Here is a 16,760-nt window from a genome sequence, read left to right on the forward strand (position 1 = left end):
CTTGAGCCCCCTGTGCTGAGAATGGATGGATGGATGGATGGATGGATGGATGGATGGATGGATGGATGGAAACCTGACTGCGTGCTGTGCAAATAGCTACTACCCAGTGCAGCTTCTCCCATCCTTCTTGACTATGTGTGGCAACCTTGGCCACCAAAAAGCTGGGCATTGAGGGTAAAAGCCCATTGCTGTATTGGCCCCTCCACCATAGGAAAGGTTAACAAGTCCAGCCTGTCCTGAGCAATGTGTTTCTCTCCCATGCCATGCAGGAGTTTGGGGGCAGCATGAGAGGGTCTGGTCAGTGCTAAATTGATCCTAAAATTATCTCAGCTTGGGGCACCCTTTTGCAGTAATTTTGGGTTGGAGGTGTAGCACTGTGTCAGGGTTTCACTTCTCCTCCTTGCTTTCCCACTGCCTTCCTCAGTTCCCCCAGGAGCACCTGAGAAGCTGTTGTTGGAGTTGGTGAGGTTTTACAGAGTGTGTGCCTCAGTTTCTCCCCTCCCAGCCCCTGCTGTAGTGCCCTACCCCATGCACACACCATGGGTAAAGCCTCCCCTCAGGCAGGGCAAATAGAATCTGATCTCCATGAAGCACAACCATCTTCCTCATCTGCAGCTGCAGCTGCAGCCCGTGCCAGCAGCAGTGGGGTCGGGCAGTGCTCTCCCCAGGCTTCTAATGTCCCCGGTTGAAACATGTGCTTGCTGACTTCTGCAAAAAAAAACTACACAGAAAGGCTGCAGGAGTCACTCCCTGATCAGACGGGCCCTTTCCTTCCCCTGCCCATCAGGCAAGTGCTGGTGGGGCCCTGCTGTGCTGGGAAAGGGATTGGGAATCCTTGGAAGAGCAGTGGGGGAGCACCCTGCTGCATCAGGCAGGGAGGGTGACATGGGATCAGGAAGGGTGCAGATGTAGCTTCAAAAGTCACTGTGACCAGGATGAGCTCCATGCTCCAATGCCATGAACAGTTGGGCTTGGAAGTGTGTGGGATGGGAAGGCACAGGCTGCTGGGACCAGTGTGTGTGTGTGGCTGGGGCTGGGCAAGGAGGGCAGCTCTCTGCTCACCTGGTTGCCTGCACAGGTGTGTGGGGGTGTGCATGTGTGTGTACACACTCGCCTGAGCCCTCTGGGTGGTTTGGGGATGGACACAGCTCTTGTGCTCCCATACTGTAGTCCAAGGGGGCTGCGCTGAAAGCACCATGAGCCACAGGTGATGGGAAGCAGAGGAGACGCCCTTCATCCCTTTGTCCCTGCATCCCTTCATCCTGTCCCTGTAGGATGAGCAGCACAAGCGAGGGCTGGAGGGATGCCATGGGCGGATGCACGGTCCACATGTCACTGGTCACATCCACCTCCCCCTTAGCCCATCTCTGTTCCCCACCACGACTGCAGTGAGCAGTGCCAGAGGTGTGCAGAGCCCAGCTCTCTGCTCCAGGAGCGACAGGGATAAAAGACACCAGCTCAGCGTTTTTCTTTGTTTTTCATCTGCTCAGGTTGTTGATAGTGAGCACAGTTGGGGGGCTGCACCTCCCAGCTGGATCCTCTCTGGTGTGAGCATCCCACTCACCCCGGGAGCAGCTGGCAATCCAGTACAGCATTTTGAGCTTGGAAAAGCTTTTTGGGGCTGGCTGATCTCCGTTTGCCCCTCAAGACCCTCCCTGGTTGCTTCCTCTGACACATCCTGAGCGATGCTGTGTTTTGATGGTGCAGATGGGAGTGGCTGTGGGGACCAGCATCTCTCAGCTCTGTTGCCAGTGATATCCTCGGTGTTCCAAGGCCAGGGCCAGAGTCCCGTGCTGTGATCACTGGTATGGGACCTGCTCTCAGTCCCATCCATGCCCATGGAGGTGAAAGAAGGAGTCGAGTGTGCAGTGCTGGAGGCTGACCTTGATCATCCAGCCTTGACCTGTAGCCACATGTAGCATATGTACATTAGGGCTGGTGGCCTCACAGTTCCCCAGAGCTTGAGGCTTGTGTTGGGCATATGTCCCAAAATCCCAAAGTAATCCAGGAAAATAATCACCGTAAATTTGCTCTGTGGGATCCTGCTTTTCTTTATTTGAAAATGTTCAGGGATCTGCAAAGTGGGAAGTATTTGAAATCTGTGACAGAAAAGCCTTGGCCTGTGCTTGGCTTGTCCTTCATCCCCTCCCATTGCAGTGAACCCCATCATGTGTCCTGCCAAGTCCCTGTGGCTCCAGCTGGGACAGGGGCAATGCCCAGCTCCATGGGTTCGTGTCAAGGGTACACACAACACATACCCACATACCCTCCCCGCATTTTCCCTTTTTTCCCCAGGAGTGTATCAGTTCCTACTCCATGTCAGGAGGGCTGTGGGAAGGTTTTCTGCCACGGGGGTCCTACAGGATCCCTCAGCATGGCTGGTGGGGCTGTGGCTCTGGTCCTGGAGGGCCAGTGGAGCCCCGGAAGCTCCTTGCCTGGCTGGACTGGATGGGCTGGTTTCTCTCAAAGTGGAAATGTTTTAGCAGTGACGCCAGTGTGGCCAGGGGTGGTTGTAACTTGCTCAGCTGTGGAGCTTTTCTACCTCTTGCGTTCCTTGCCCCCTTCCTCCCCCTGCCCTGGAGATTTGCTGCCTTCCTGCACTTCTATCTCACCCAGGTCAGAATGGGTGTGTCAGCCCTGGAGCCACGGCAGATGCAGGTGGCACCACTGTTTTGTCCGGATCTGAGGCACCTGTGAGTCACATCAGCCTCCTGCTGCCACCTGCCCCTTCCCCAGGAGCCGGGCAGGGCACGGAGTGGGCTGGGTGCTGCCACAGCCATCCCCGGAGAGCATCCGGGGTTGATGTTCACTTCCAGAAAGCAGAAGGAAACCACATTTCCTGGACCTTGAGGCTGCCTGTGCTGGGAGAGGCGCTGCAGAAATGGGGAACAGAAATCACCCCTCCTCCTCCCAGGGCCAGCTCGTGTCACCAGGTCTCCATCACCCCCTCCAGTGGGGTCAGTCCCTTGTCCTTGTTCTTTGCCTGGAGGAGGATGGGAACAGCAGGGCTGTGATGGGCCATGGGAAGCTGGAGAATTAAGTGGCAGGCAGTTGGGAACTCAGAGGTGCCAGCATGCCCAGGGGCCAACGTTAAAAGGGCACATTTTGAGGAGTGCTGAGCCACAGGGCTGTTTTGGGGAAGTGTTACCCTGTGGCTCCAGGCAGTCCTGGTGGCCAGGAGCTCCAGCTTCTAGTGCCGTTCCAGCTCAACATCAGAATTGCCCTGCTCAGCGTTGTCTCTTCCCAGCCCCACGGGCACTCCTGCCCTTGGAAGCATTTCCTTTCAGTTTCCTTCTCCTGGACTTGGCAGGATGAGAGCGGTGCCCTCATCACCTGCCTGGGAGAAACCAGCTCAGGTTAATGCAGGCCAAAGGCTTTGTGTGCCTTGGAAAGCATTTGCTGGAGCTGGTTGGGCAATTCTTGGCTTTGGCTGGTGTCCTGATGGGAATGCTGGAAGTGCAGGCTTGAGTCAGGCTGGGAGGTACTGTGAAGCATCCCTGCTCCAACCTGGAGCAGCACCAGCACAGCACCCAGCCAGCTTTGAGCATCTCCTGCTGGGGATCCCACCACCACTCTGGTCCCTGTTCCTGTGCTGGACCACCCTCAGGGTGAGAAAGCTTTGTTTTCCCTTCTTTAATTGTTGGACACTCTTACAGTGCAGAAAGGATGCACCCACATGCTGATGGATACAAAGACATGGTCCTGTCAGTCCCCAGGCCTGCTGCAGAGCAGTGACGGGGATGTGGCAAGGTGTGGCAATGGCCACCTTCCCTTCTCGCATCTCTCAGTGGAGAAAAGACTTAAAAGTGAGTGCTTAGCTCAGCACCAGCAATCACAATGTGCAGCACATTCTGCTTCCTCCATTCAGCTGCTTGCGTTGTTTCAGGGAGATAAGACTTGTGGCTTTCCCCTGCCAGCCTTATGCAGGATGGTGCTTGGGGGTGCCCAGTGTCAGGATGCTCCTGCCCCTGCCTGGTTCTGGGGGGCTGTGGGGGTAGGGGAGGCACAGCCTGCAGCTCTTTGTGACCACTAATGTTGGCAGAGCTGCTGCCCATCACCCCAGCAAGCCAAAATCTGCCTGTGCAGGGGCTGACCCTATGATAGCTGGGACAGCTCAAGCTCCCTACGTGCTCTTAGTGTGCGTGCTTGGAGTTTCCCAGTTTCTTGGTCACATGAACATCCAGAATGTTTGTTTTGGTCTTTTAAACTCCGTGTTTTGACATGTCTTTTAGGAAGCATTTTGCATCGCTCCTGACCGTGACTCTCCCCCATGCTTAGGGGGAGTGAATTTGGATGGCTGATCTAATTATCCTTTCCCCTTTTTTGATGAACTGGCTTCTGCTGTCTTGGGCTGTGGAGCTTTAATTAAGATGGTCTTAATTTTAACGAGAGTTGACAGGGTCAGAGAGGAGGGGTTGGGACTTATATCTGTGGGGAGTGTGTAGCTGGGCTCCTGCACAGCAGCTGCACTGCCCTCCTTACTCCTGCCATTCTTTCATCTGGAAGAGCTCTCCATCAGCTGGGGGGAGCCAGGGGGTGGCTGGACTGCCTTGGCTCAGATACCTTTGACATGCTGTTACTGGGTGAAGCAGAGATCCCACACAGGCACTGGGGACACCTGCCTGTGGCTTCTCCCATCCCCAGGCTGGAGCTGAGAGATGAAGTGAGCATCCCTGCATTGTTCCTCCTGTTTTAGGAATCAGTGCAGGTGAGAAATACGAGTCCTTGTGGAGGAGAAGGGCTGCAGGCACAAGCCAGATGTGCCCTCACTGCGTCAGCCGGGCAGGGAGAGGTTGTGCAGCATCACATCCCACTTGTGGGGCTGGGACTGCGGCTCCCCCTTCTCACAGCTCCTGGGACTCATTACAGTGAGGCTGGTCCCAGCCTGGCAGAGACGAGCCTGTGTTCTCTGTCTTGTACTGAGCAAAGCCTGATGGCACGGGACGGGAATTGTCACCGGCTGGAGACGGTGACTGTCTGTATTCGGGTGACAGAGGGGATGGTGGGCTGAGCCGGGGCAGCGAGGCTGTCCCCAAAGCACCGGGTGCTGTGCTGCTGCTCGCTGGCCCCCAGCTGTGATGCTTGCCGTGGGAAAGGGCAAAACCAGGAGCATCCCCTGGGACAGAGGGGGAAACTGTTGTGCGAGCATATCCGGGGCTGTGTGTCCTACTGAAATGTGGGGAGGGAGCAGAGAGCGAAGCGGGGAAGGGGACAGGGTGCCACCTTAAGATGATTAAAAGACCACCTCGATGTGGTTACGGCAGCACGACCAAGCTGGGACTTCACCCGCAGCACTGACCCCGCTCTCTGGGGGCCACGCTGGCCGGGGCAGCACTGCTGCCACTTCGTGCCACCCAAGCAGGGGGACACGGGGGATGGCAAAGTGCCCTTTGGCTGCCTCCAGCCTGGGACCTCTGGTTTAATGGCAGCCCTTGCAGGCAGCTCCCATTGATCCTGCCGGGATGTGCCCCGGCTGGCCCTGGCCCTGCTGGGAGGGGGTTGGTTGTGTGCCAAGGGGATGGAGGGGCTGGGTGTGTTGGGACCGCTGCTCTGTGCCTCTCCCTGTCCCCGGTGCCGGCTGCCATGGGCCGGGTGCCGCCGGGCTGCTTTGTCTCGCCCGCCGTCCCGCACGCTTCATTTTTCAGTCTGGTGTGAGACAGTTGCCGTGATTAATAATCTCACCGGGGCTCTGCGAGCTGAGGACACGGCTCAGCTCGGATCTGTCCATCAGCGGGTGGGTGCTGGTGCTCCCAGCCCCTCTCCCCCTCGCCCTCTCTCCCCCAGCACCCCCATTCTGCCGACAGTGCTTCTCAGCATCCCCCCGGTCTGGAGCAGCTCCAAGGACAGCGCCTGTTTTGCCAGAGACGTTTCCCTCCCTAGAGCTCGGTGTCTGGTGTTGGGCCCCAGCCTGTCGCGGCATTTCCCAAGGTTTCTGCCTCTGCTGTGTTTTGTCTGCTCCCAATCAGTGTCTTTTGTTAGTTAGTGTCTTTGCAAAGACGATAAGATCGCTTCCCCTCGCCGCTGTCAGCCCGCTCGTACCACGGCCATTGTATCCTTGAGCGATCCGGAGAGCAGCCGGAGCGGGGCTCGCCGGGGAGCTGCCGCTTCCCCTCGCTGTTGCCTTTGTGAGAGCATCTCTGCACAGGGAGGTAGGGCAGGGGATGGAGCCTCTTCCTGCCACCCAGCTTGCCAATTAATGTTTGGGGGGAGGCGTGGGTGTTGGAGGCGTGGGGATGCTGGGCAGTCCAGGTGGCATTTCCAGCGCCGGCAGTGGAGGATGGCATTGCCGCTCTCTCGCGTGCCGTGATCTGATCCGAACTGAGGTGTGCAGCCGAGTGTGCTTCATTTGTAATTGCTTTTGGAGAGGGGAGGGCGGGGTCGGCCTCTCCTTGCTGCGGCCTCTGCCCCGGGCAAGTTGCGTGACTGAGCTCAGCCCTGGCACCCTCCCCTCTGTCTGGGGAGGAATGGAGGCTGGGAAGACCCCAAATGCAGAGCCAGCAGCACACGGAGATAGGTGGGGATGGCACTGCTGGTGGTGGTCTGAGCCTGGCTGTGGCCGTGCCAGTGATACTCTAGTGAGGATGGCAGCCCGACTGCTAAGCGAGCAGCAGGACAGTGCCAGGCTGTGCCAGATGTGCCAGGGAGTGCCAGGCTGCTGCCACAGCAGCCACCTCCAGCCACCAAACAGTCAAATCTGTCAGTGTCAGGTTGCTAGTGTATTCATCCACCCAGGGACCTGCCCTTCCCCATCAGCAGACCTGGCACCCCACTGCTCCAGCACATGGCTGACCCCAGGCTGAGGCATATTTGGATTTTCCTCGTGCCTTTTTTTGACTCTTTTTGGTCTAATCATTGTTGTGAGCTCGCAGCATGAGCCCGTGTCACAGCGTGCCCGGGTGGCAGGGACATGGGCACCACGTGTGTACACACGTGTGTACGTGTGCACAGCTTTATTTGTATGTGCTGCAGCCTGGAGTTGGGGCTGCAGCTTCCCTCCTCCATCCCGCTGTGCAATCATTACCAGCCAGTATTTGTCAAGTACAAATTACAAACCATTCAACGTCTTAAAGAGCTGTCAGTCGGCTTCCACTCATTATCCTAATCAAATGCACTAAAAATAGTGACAAAACTTATTAGTAGGGGGAAGGGGAGGCCATGAAAACAAACGTGTGGTGGGGCACGGCCCCTGCATGCAGACACTGGGATATTCCCCTTATATGAGGAGTGAAACCCACGATGTTGGCCTTGGATGAGGTGTGAAACCTGGGCTCCAGCTGGGACAGGAGCCTGGTGGGATTCTGCTTGGGGCCTTGAAGCAGGGTCTGAATCCTCTCTGTGCAGGAGCAAGAGCCCCTCGGGGGTAGCTGAAGCCTCTGCCCAGCGCTGGCTGATCAGGGGTGGTTGGAGAGAGAATTTCCTTCCTGTAGTAGAAGGGGGAGCAGTTCCTACAGGAGCTGGGGCTGGGAAAGAGTGACAAAGCCAGGTGAGGGGCTACCCTGGCTCTGCAGGACCATGTCCTGCTCTGCTTTCCACCTGAGGCTCTGCCCCGAGCTGCTGCTGCTGCTGCTGCTGAGAAGGGTCCCCCCATCACGCACACTTGTGACAGAAAACCATCCTTTTTGAAAAATTTAGCTAAAATATGTTTTCCTGGATGAGTCAGGGCTTGAGCAGCCCAGGTTGTTGCCATACCTTGTGCACGGTTTGTGCCGTAGCATTTGTCTCTGTTGCTGGGGATGGAGCAGATGACATCCCGGGGGACGAGGTCTCTGCCTGGTGGCCGACCATGCCTACCGCAGGTCGTGGCTGTCCGGAGATGGAGCAACAGTGCTGGAAATGCTGGTGTGTCTGGAGGAACTGGCTTTGCTTTTCCCCTGAAAAATCCCTTGCTGGGCTGGGGGATGCCTGTGCTCCCCTTCCGTTCTGGGACATCGCTTGGGGCGGCTCCAGCCGCCTCCTCTCCCATCCCCAGTGGGGTTGATGAAGTGGAGCAGACAATCGTCCCCTCTTCACACATGAGAGAGCAGAGCGAGCGGGTGTGAGCTGCCGACCCCACGCCGGAGGGATGGCGAGGAGGAGGAGGATGAAGGCAGCCCTGGGCACTGGGCCGTGGCGTGGGGGGAGAGGGTGTCGGGGCGCGGGTGCTGATGCTCCCTCTCCTCGCAGGCTGCAGCGGGAGCTGAGCTGAGTTCTCCGGCAGCCCTTCCCCAGCCCGCGGCGAGGCTGTAGCCGAAAGCATCGGTAAGACATCGCCGACGGCCCGGGCAGCGGGACCGGGCTGCTTCACCTCTGCGGAGCGCTCACACTGCGGACTGGGTGCTCTGCCCCAGCCGGACTGGCCCTGGAGCATCCCTGCGTGGGCTGGGGGCTGGCTGCAGGTGCAGGAGGCACAGCCAACCCTCCGTGGGTGTTCCCCGGCACAGCCGAGGCCTCGCAGCTCATGCCGGTGATGATGGTTCGTGCTGTGCCGCTGGCGCTGTCCCCCGGAGAGGAGAGCAGGGAGTTCCTGCAGGCTGCGACGTGCCCGGGGTGCTAATCCCCGCCGCAGGAAAGCTGCCTGTCCTCCTCCTGGCATCGCTGGGAGCCGAGCGCAGGGAGCGCTGGCCGTGCTCCAGCCCTCTGCACAAGCCTTGCCACGGGGGCAGGGGCCGTCCTGCCGAAAACCAAGGCGCTGCCCGGGATGGGGAGCGATGCTGAGCCCCTGTCCCAGCGCTGTCAGCTGTGAAAAGCACGGCAGCAGGGCAATATCCCGCAGGACATCAGCCAGGCATCCCTGCAGCCTGCTGCGTGTGGAAATGCTGTATTTATTAGACATAAATTCATTAGACATATACACAGCATAGCTCCTGGCAGTGGGTATTTTTTGCAGTCTGGCTGCTGTGATGCTGTCCCACAGCTCCCAGTGATGCTGCCAGAGTGTGCTGGGTGCCACCACACTTCCTTCTCTGCCCTTTGACTCTGAGGGGCTTTTCATTGTGCCAGAAGCAGGAGGGGTTCTCTCCCTGGTGCCTCCCCAGGACCTGAGTGCACAGCACATTCCTGCTGTCATTAATCATTCCTTTGCCAGGCTCTTGCACAACCCTGCATTCTCCCAGGGGAATCTGCACCCTTTCCTTTCTGGCTGCGAAGGGGGCCGGGGGGGAGCAGCAAGGGTTTTCTCAGGCCCCTCTCCTCCCTGGGGACAGGTGGAGACCCACAGGGCTAAAGCCACATGGTCATGTTAGCTGAGTTACCTGGGGCTCAGAGTGGGGATGATGGAGGCTGCCAGTGCCTCTGGGCACAGTTTGGTGTTGCCAGCCTGCATTTTGTATTGGCCAGATTGAAGTCAGAGTGTGCAGGTATTTAGATGGGAAGCAGCAGAAGCGCTTGGAGTGGGGCTCCACAGACCCTTCCCCAGAAAGCTGTTGGCTCATGCTTCCTCCTCCTCCATCTTTGGCTCTTGCAGCCAAAGTCCTGACAGCTGGATTGGGCCCTGTCAGAGCATCATGTCCCAGTGACCCGGACATCCAGTATAGCCCTTGCCTGGGAGGGTCAGTACCCCAGTACAGGGTGGGAGCTCTCCCTGCCAGACTGCTGCATGAGGAGGGATGAACTCCCAGTTCATGGTGTTCCTCGCCAGGACATGCCTGGAAGTTGCACATCATGTTCCCACAGGTTCACAGGTGTGAAGGTGAGGACCCCCCTGTTTTAGGGAAGTGCCTGAGGGATCTCCTGTCTTCTCTGTGCTCTGCTCTTGGCTAATCTCTGGGCATGCTGACTATTTTATACCTTGATTTCCTCAGCACACTGATAAATAATTTTCTGACCCAGACTCAGAAAACATGCTTGTGGGACACTTGTGTCTCCAGAGTGCTACTAAACCCACCACCCTGGCTGGGGTGTTTTCCTGCCTGGGGTGTTTTCCTGCCTGGGGAAGTGCTGCTTCCAGGGGAAACTCTGAGCAGATCTGCTGTTGCTCATGGTCCCGTGGGGAGTCACAAGCCACATGGTCACAGCCCTGCCATGCTCCCACTTTTCTCCCTGCACTGCCGCTGGCGTCCTGGGAGCCCCAGCGGGTGCCAGAGCCCAGGCAGAGGTGAGCAAGGGGCTGGTGGGGACAGGGAGGTGTGGGCTCCTTGTCATCACTCCTCAGGTATTGCTCTCCTCTGCAGTTCTGCTTCTACTGCAACAAGCTTTTAAAGTGCATTTACAGGACAGACTCCTTCCCCTGGGCTGCCGGATCTGCCTCTGAATTGCCAGAAGTGACCATTTGCAAATCCAAAGCTTTTATTTGACCCGTTTTTGCTTTGAGACCCCCAAAGCCTCGCACAGATATGGGTGGACTGGGTCCTGTGGCAGATAGAGGCATGGTCCTTCCTCATCACCTGCATCCACAGGATGCAGTTCTGCTGCCCAAGGATCTGCTGATCCAAGGACAGCTCTGCTGCCCACTGGAGTGGCTGCTGGAGTCATAGCCAGCACAAAAATATCAGTTTATTACATTTCCCAAACCATGGCAGGATCTGAGCCTGCCGGCATGGGTCACACAAGGACACTGCTGATCCTCTGTGCAGTGTGGGAGCTGGAAAACAGTAGATGGAAATTGTGTCTTTTGGGAAATAAGTCCTGATCATCAGTCAAAGCCCTTGCTGTGGGAGGGGAGCTGAGGGGAACAGGGAGCAGCTTGTGCCTGGCACCCCTAAGCTTTCCCACAGGAAGAGCCAAGGGCTTTGCCCCAGTGACACTGGGGCTGTGCGAGCTGCTGGGGCTGCCCATAGCCTTGGGGGGCTTGGCCCGAGCTTCTCTCCAGAAAAACCCTCTGTTGGATGAGGCTGAGCCCTCCCAAAGCCTCACAGATGGCTGCATCCAGGTCTGCACCCTGTGGGCAGCAGCTGCCTCTTCTGCTGCTTCCCTGCTTGTTTTCTTATCAGAGACACTCTCCTCCCTGCTTGTCTCCACCTCCCTTTTCCCTCCTGCCATGTGTGATCTAGCCTAAATATTTCCTTCCATAGCTTCAGGACACTGCTGGGTATCCTGCCATCTTTGGAGACTGCAAATAATTCCCTGCCTTCATTTATGTCATTACCTTGAAGGTATTTATAGAGTGTGGTCTTGAGTGGAAAGGAAGGCTATATATAAACTATTTCACTATATATGAAGGCAAGATCCCTTGGTCCTTAGCTGCAAACTGCCTGAAACTCTTCCTGATTTAAACTTTTATCCTGTTGGCTGCATGCTTTGGACTTCAAAGGTCCGTCTTCAGTACTTAAATCCTCATGCTGGTAGAAACTCGTGTAGGAGGAAACGTGTGGGGACTGAGCTGTGTCCCATGGCAGATGCCTGGCCCCAGAGCTGCCACAGTCTCAGCACAGGTCCAGGTTCCATACTCAACATCTTTGCTCTGCACTCCCTCGGCTCAGCGTGCTTCCCTCTGCTCCTAAAGCATGTCCTGGCAGTTTCACTGCCCGCTGTGGCCGCACAGGAGGTGTCTTAATGCTAATGAGGGGCACTGGTGTCCCAGGGCAAGGGCAGGATGGCCAGACCGCCCAGCAGCCGCTGCTTGAACACACTCCAGAGGTTGTTTCGTTTCCTGGTGGGCAGGCATCTGCCACTCGAGCCCTGGGAAACAACTTCTTATTAATAATAATAGTTACTATAACAATAATAATAGAAGCCCTCTGTATGTCTGTGTGTCCTCCAGCCTGAGACCATGGGGAGCAGCAAGAGCAAGCCCAAAGACCCCAGCCAGCGCCGGCGCAGCCTGGAGCCCGCCGAGAACACCCACCACGGGGGTTACCCAGCCTCGCAGACACCCAGCAAGGCGGCTGCTCCCGACGCCCACCGCACGCCCAGCCGCTCCTTCGGGACCATGGCTGCTGAGTCCAAGCTCTTTGGGGGCTTCAACACCTCTGACACGGTCACCTCTCCGCAGCGTGCCGGGGCACTGGCTGGTCCGTGTAGGCTCGGGGTCAGCAGGGTGGGGAGGGTCTCAGCTGCTCGTGGGGGTTTGTGTCCAGCTCCTTGGGGTCTTGGGGTCTTTTGAGGGACTCTGGGTTTTGGGGAGGAGCAGGTTTGTGTTATCAGCCAGTGGGAGGATGGTGGGAAGGGACACCCAGCACAGTTTTATGGTCGCAGCAGTGGCTGTGCCCCTGCTGAGTGCTCTTTGTCACAGGGGGAGTCACCACCTTCGTAGCCCTCTACGACTACGAGTCCCGGACCGAAACGGACTTGTCCTTCAAGAAAGGAGAGCGCCTGCAAATCGTAAACAACACGTGAGTGTCCTTGTCCCTGCAGCCAAGCCCACGGGGTGAGCTGTCACCTCTGTGCCTCCTGTGCAGCCCCCAGCCCCTCCCAGCAGGACCGGCTGTCCCAGGGATGGGTGCTCAGAGAGCTGTGCCAAAATGCACACAGACACAGTGACTTGTCCAAGGACACTGACACTGAAAGCAGTCATTTGCCTGCTTCCTTATCCTCCTGGCCCTGCTGCTGGTCACTGTGGCCTCCCAGCCTTGTAACCAAGCCACGTCCTCTCTCTGCTGGCCCTCCAGCACAGAGCCACGTCCCCACCAGTCCCGTCCCCATCAATGCTCAGCTCCCTCTTGTTAGCCTGGACACATCCCTCAGCTTCATGGGTGCTTTTCCCTGTGCTTGTACACTGTCTCTGGTCTCAGCTTCTCTCCTGACTCTTCTTTCTCTCCCTCCATGCTGTCGTTTAGGAGAAAAGTGGATGTCAGGTGTGTATTGCACATTCTTACTGTTATTATAAGTGATCTAAATGATCAAAGCCTGTCTGCTGCTCACTTGAGGGCAGGTTGGATGGAGCAGGGCTAGGAGGGGATGGTTTCCAGATGGTTTTGTGGTTGGTTGCACTTGTCCTCTCTGAGTGACCAGAACAGAGTGGGGAGCCCCTTCCCATGATGGGGAAGTGTTCCATCCAGGGCTGTGTCTGCACCTGGGAGCTCTGAACCCATCCCCTTTCCTTGTCCATGCGTAGCTCCCCACTGCACTCTCTTTCCAGTTTGTACTGCACTCTTCCCCTGCCCTTTGCGTTTCTCTTTCGCATTTTTAAATTTCACTTTTATAATTCATGAGTGGCTTTGGTGATTCAAGTATTTCCTTTGGGGTCTGACCCCCTGGTTTGCTCCCCATGCTGGTCGCCACAGCACATCCATCACGTGCAGGGCAGCATGGCCAGCTGGCATATGCTCCTAAAAATGATCCTGTATTAACCCCATGTGTGGTCTGTCCTGACAGGAGGCACACACAATCCAGAGCTTGGCTGGCAGAGCCAATGTCCCCAGTGTCCCCAGCTATGGAGCTGCCACAGGAGCTGCAGCTCCTGCTCCCCTCCACTGCTGCCTTACAACATGGGCACCCAAAACAGCAAAGTCAAAGGGTGGAAAGACAAGGGAACATCCCAGGAGTGAGATTTCTCCTGCAATGCTTGGGCAGTGAGGCACAAACATGTTTTCAATCTGATCCTCATTCTCATTGTTCTGATGTTGTTTATTAATGGTGATTTGTTTCGTCTATGAAGTCTGGGATGTGCAGTGTTTCAATGTTGCAGGAAAAGCCTGAATTTGGGAGTTTTGGTGCTTCTTACTTTGTCTCAGCAGTGTGTGAGCTCCATGTTTGAGTTCTGCTTTCCAGCTGTTGCAAAGTGAGCTCTGCCCGTGGGGGGTCCAGATCAGGCCCATATATGAGGGGTTTTCCTTTATGCCTTTCATCTATTCTGGGTTTTCCACACTTTTTTTATTTTTCTCTACTGCTATTTGTCAAAGGCTCAGTTAGAGGGCAGGGTTAGTCTGTGATGGGCTCTGCAGCATCCTGGGGAGCAAAAGGGCTTTGGTTTTTGTTTTTTTTTTGGTGATGCAGTCCTTTGGTGGAGGGCGCAGGATGTAGCTGCCAACCTTCCCAGTGCCTGTGTGGGTGAGATGTCCACAGGGAGAGAGGTGGTGGAGGAAGTTGGGCAGTTCATGCAGTGCTCAAGAGTGAATCACTCTTCTCAGTGACCTCCCAGAGATGTTCACACAGTCTGGGAGCAGCTCAGGCTGCTGCACTTTGGGGACAGCAACAGACAGATGCGTGATGTCCCCTTCTTCTGGGCTCCCTGACAGGACAGTCAGTGCCCTGCAGCTGCAGGGAGGGGTCTTGGGTCCAGCCCAGGAAGGGCTGGCGGGTGCTGGGTACAGTGGGAGCCCATGGCCAGGGTGGCTTTGCAGGGTGGCAGCAGGTTTGGCTGCTCTGACAGGGCTGGGGTTGCTCAGGGTGAGACAAGAAGTCTCCACATCACTCACCTCCCTGCTCTGGGTCATCCTACCAATCCACCCAATGCAGAAAGGCTCTTGTGGTACCGTCTCCAGTGGGAAGAAATCTCCTTCCAGCTAGCAGGCAGCCAGCTAGGATGTGGTGGGATATTTTGGGTAAGATTGTGCAGGGAATTGTTTAAATGCTTTGTTTTGATGATGATGATTATTATTATTTTTTCCCCACTGAGACATTTTTTGAATAGTTTGTTTTGGTAAAATCCTTGTAGCCTTGCAGCCCAAGCTGGAATAAAGCCACAAGTCAAAAGCTGAGTATTTTTCAGGCAGATGTTTACTGTGGTCCTATGGGAAATGAGCCCAACCAGCCTCCTGTCCCCTTCAGAGCCTCCTCATAAAAGGTGACTGGGGCAACAGCCCTGTACTGAGGAGCACAAGCTGCCTGCCGTGAGATGTGCTGGGGCTGGAAGAAGCTAAAATGTCATCCAGGGCTGCTGTGAGGCTGTTCCAGGGGCAGAGCCCAGTTCTATGAGTAGGAGATGCCTGGAAGGTCCCCACCATCCCCAGCACACTGACACTGTTGCAGGGAGCTGGGAGCCATGTCTGGGCTATCCCAGTGCTTTGAAGCATCACTGGTTTAGCTGGGAAAAGCACAGGTCACCAGCAGCTGGTGAGTCTGGAGCAAGGATGGAGGTTTACACATCTGCAGGGTCAGGGATGGGTCTGGATGTGGTCTGGTGATCCTTGTAGTGGTGACTGAGGTTATTGGTGTTTTTCTGTAGCATGTTTGTGGAGGTTGTCCTGCCAAGTTCTTGTATCCTTACGGTGCTGTTCCCACGATTCTGCACTTTTCCCGTAGCCTCGTCTCCCTTGTGGTCAGGATGAATTCAGTGACTGTCTTTGATGGGCAAGAAGATGCAGGTGGTGGGAGGAAAAGCTGTGCTGTCCACAGAAAGGGGAAGCCACCTCTTGTTGTTCTCTATTTGTTGTCCTTCCCAGCCCTGTCCGGAGCAGGAGCTGGTGGAAGGAGGGCAGAGCACCCTCCAGCTCCTGGGGACATGTCTGGGGCAGCTGTGCCCGGGGCAGGAAGGATGGATGGTGGCTCAGGCACAAGTTTTTAGGGACAAGGAGCCTGACTGGTGGCTGTGCAGGCACAGCCCTCCCTGGGGCACGGGAGGCTCACGGTCGGGGCCGCAGCCTTGCGGGGGCTGTGAATGGGACACCCGGGCTGGACAGATCCCACGGCATCCAGGCTGGACACCACAGATGGCAGGGCTCAGCCCCTGCCCAAACCTCAGCCCTATCATGCTGCTTTTCTGCAGCCTGTGTTTAACTAACCCTCTCTTGGGTTTTCCTGGTTCCTTTTTCAATTGCTGCCATCATTCTGTTGCTTCTCCACATTTCCTGTCCCTCTCCTTGCCTGCTGCTCCCTGCTGCCAGGATCCCCGGTGCTTCCCAACCTCCAGCCAGATACGCTTCCCATTCAGGTGGTTCCAAAGGTATTTTGGCTTGCTGGCTGCCCTGCCTGATCCAGCTTTAAAGCATTCCATATGTGCATGGGTGGCCCCAGTAACAAGAGCTCACCCAAACAGAGGCACGGGCAGGGGCTGGCAGCAGGAGCACTCCTGGCTGGGCTCTGGCTGTGGGGCTGGGGGCTCTGGGGCTGCACCTTTTCCCTGTGGGGCTCTGTGCTGGCTCATCCTGCCCCGGTGCCTGTGGGCGGGTGAGGGGCTGGCTGGGGGGCTCCTGGCTTCACACTGAGTGTGTTTTGGTTCTCTTGCAGGGAAGGTGACTGGTGGCTGGCTCATTCCCTCACTACAGGACAGACGGGCTACATCCCCAGTAACTATGTCGCGCCCTCAGACTCCATCCAGGCTGAAGAGTAATTGTCATCTTCTAGACAGTTTATAGACAAGTGATAGCAAACACACCCTGAGCTCCCCCTCCACCCCTGCCCTGCTCCTGGGAGAAGCCTCTGAGCCCTCTGGGTTTTTCCTTTTCATTAGTTTTCCCCTTTGAATGTGCAAACCAGCTTTTCTTTAAGGCCATAAGTGCAGTGCTGCAGTGTGCTTGCGTGGTGAAGGGGTGAGTGGTGGCATAGCAGGGCTGTGGATGCTCTTGGACTGGTTTTTATGGAGAGCCTGGAGAAGAGAAGGCTCCAGAGAGATCTCATTGCAGCCTTCCAGAACTTAAAGGGGATTCCAAAAAAGAGAGAGATGTTTTTACATGGGCAGAGAGGCGTGTGAAAGGACAAGGGGGAATGTTTTTAAACTAAAAGAGGAAATATTTAGAATAAGATGTTAGGAAAAAATTCTTTACCCGGTGGATGGTGAGACACTGGCACATGTAGCCCAGAGAAGCTGTCTAATCCCTGGGAGTGTTCAAGGGCAGTTTGGATGGGGCTTTGAGCAGCCTGGTCTAGTTGAAGGTATGGCAGGAAGGTTCCAACCCCGATGGCAGGGAGGTGATGCGCAGCCCAGGCTGTTTGGAGATGTGGCACACACTGAGGTGCCCGAGCCC

At 56.3% G+C, this 16,760-nt stretch overlaps 1 protein-coding gene across 2 annotated transcripts in view; it reads left to right on the top strand.

Annotated features, from left to right (window-relative positions):
• SRC (SRC proto-oncogene, non-receptor tyrosine kinase) overlaps nucleotides 1-16,760 on the top strand; it is a 28,827-nt gene that overhangs the window by 4,985 nt on the left and 7,082 nt on the right. The window contains exons 2-5 of one of the 2 annotated variants that reach the window (XM_062505357.1): nucleotides 8,164-8,238; nucleotides 11,678-11,927; nucleotides 12,149-12,248; nucleotides 16,024-16,122. In XM_062505357.1, the coding sequence (XP_062361341.1) occupies nucleotides 11,687-11,927; nucleotides 12,149-12,248; nucleotides 16,024-16,122 (440 nt within the window). In that variant the 5' untranslated portion in view covers nucleotides 8,164-8,238; nucleotides 11,678-11,686. The remainder of the gene's footprint in view (nucleotides 1-8,163; nucleotides 8,239-11,677; nucleotides 11,928-12,148; nucleotides 12,249-16,023; nucleotides 16,123-16,760) is intronic. The other variant, XM_062505358.1, reaches the window with a different exon arrangement.

The sequence above is a fragment of the Cinclus cinclus genome, chromosome 18, assembly GCF_963662255.1.
Source record: "Cinclus cinclus chromosome 18, bCinCin1.1, whole genome shotgun sequence".
NCBI classification, from domain to species: Eukaryota; Metazoa; Chordata; class Aves; order Passeriformes; family Cinclidae; genus Cinclus; species Cinclus cinclus.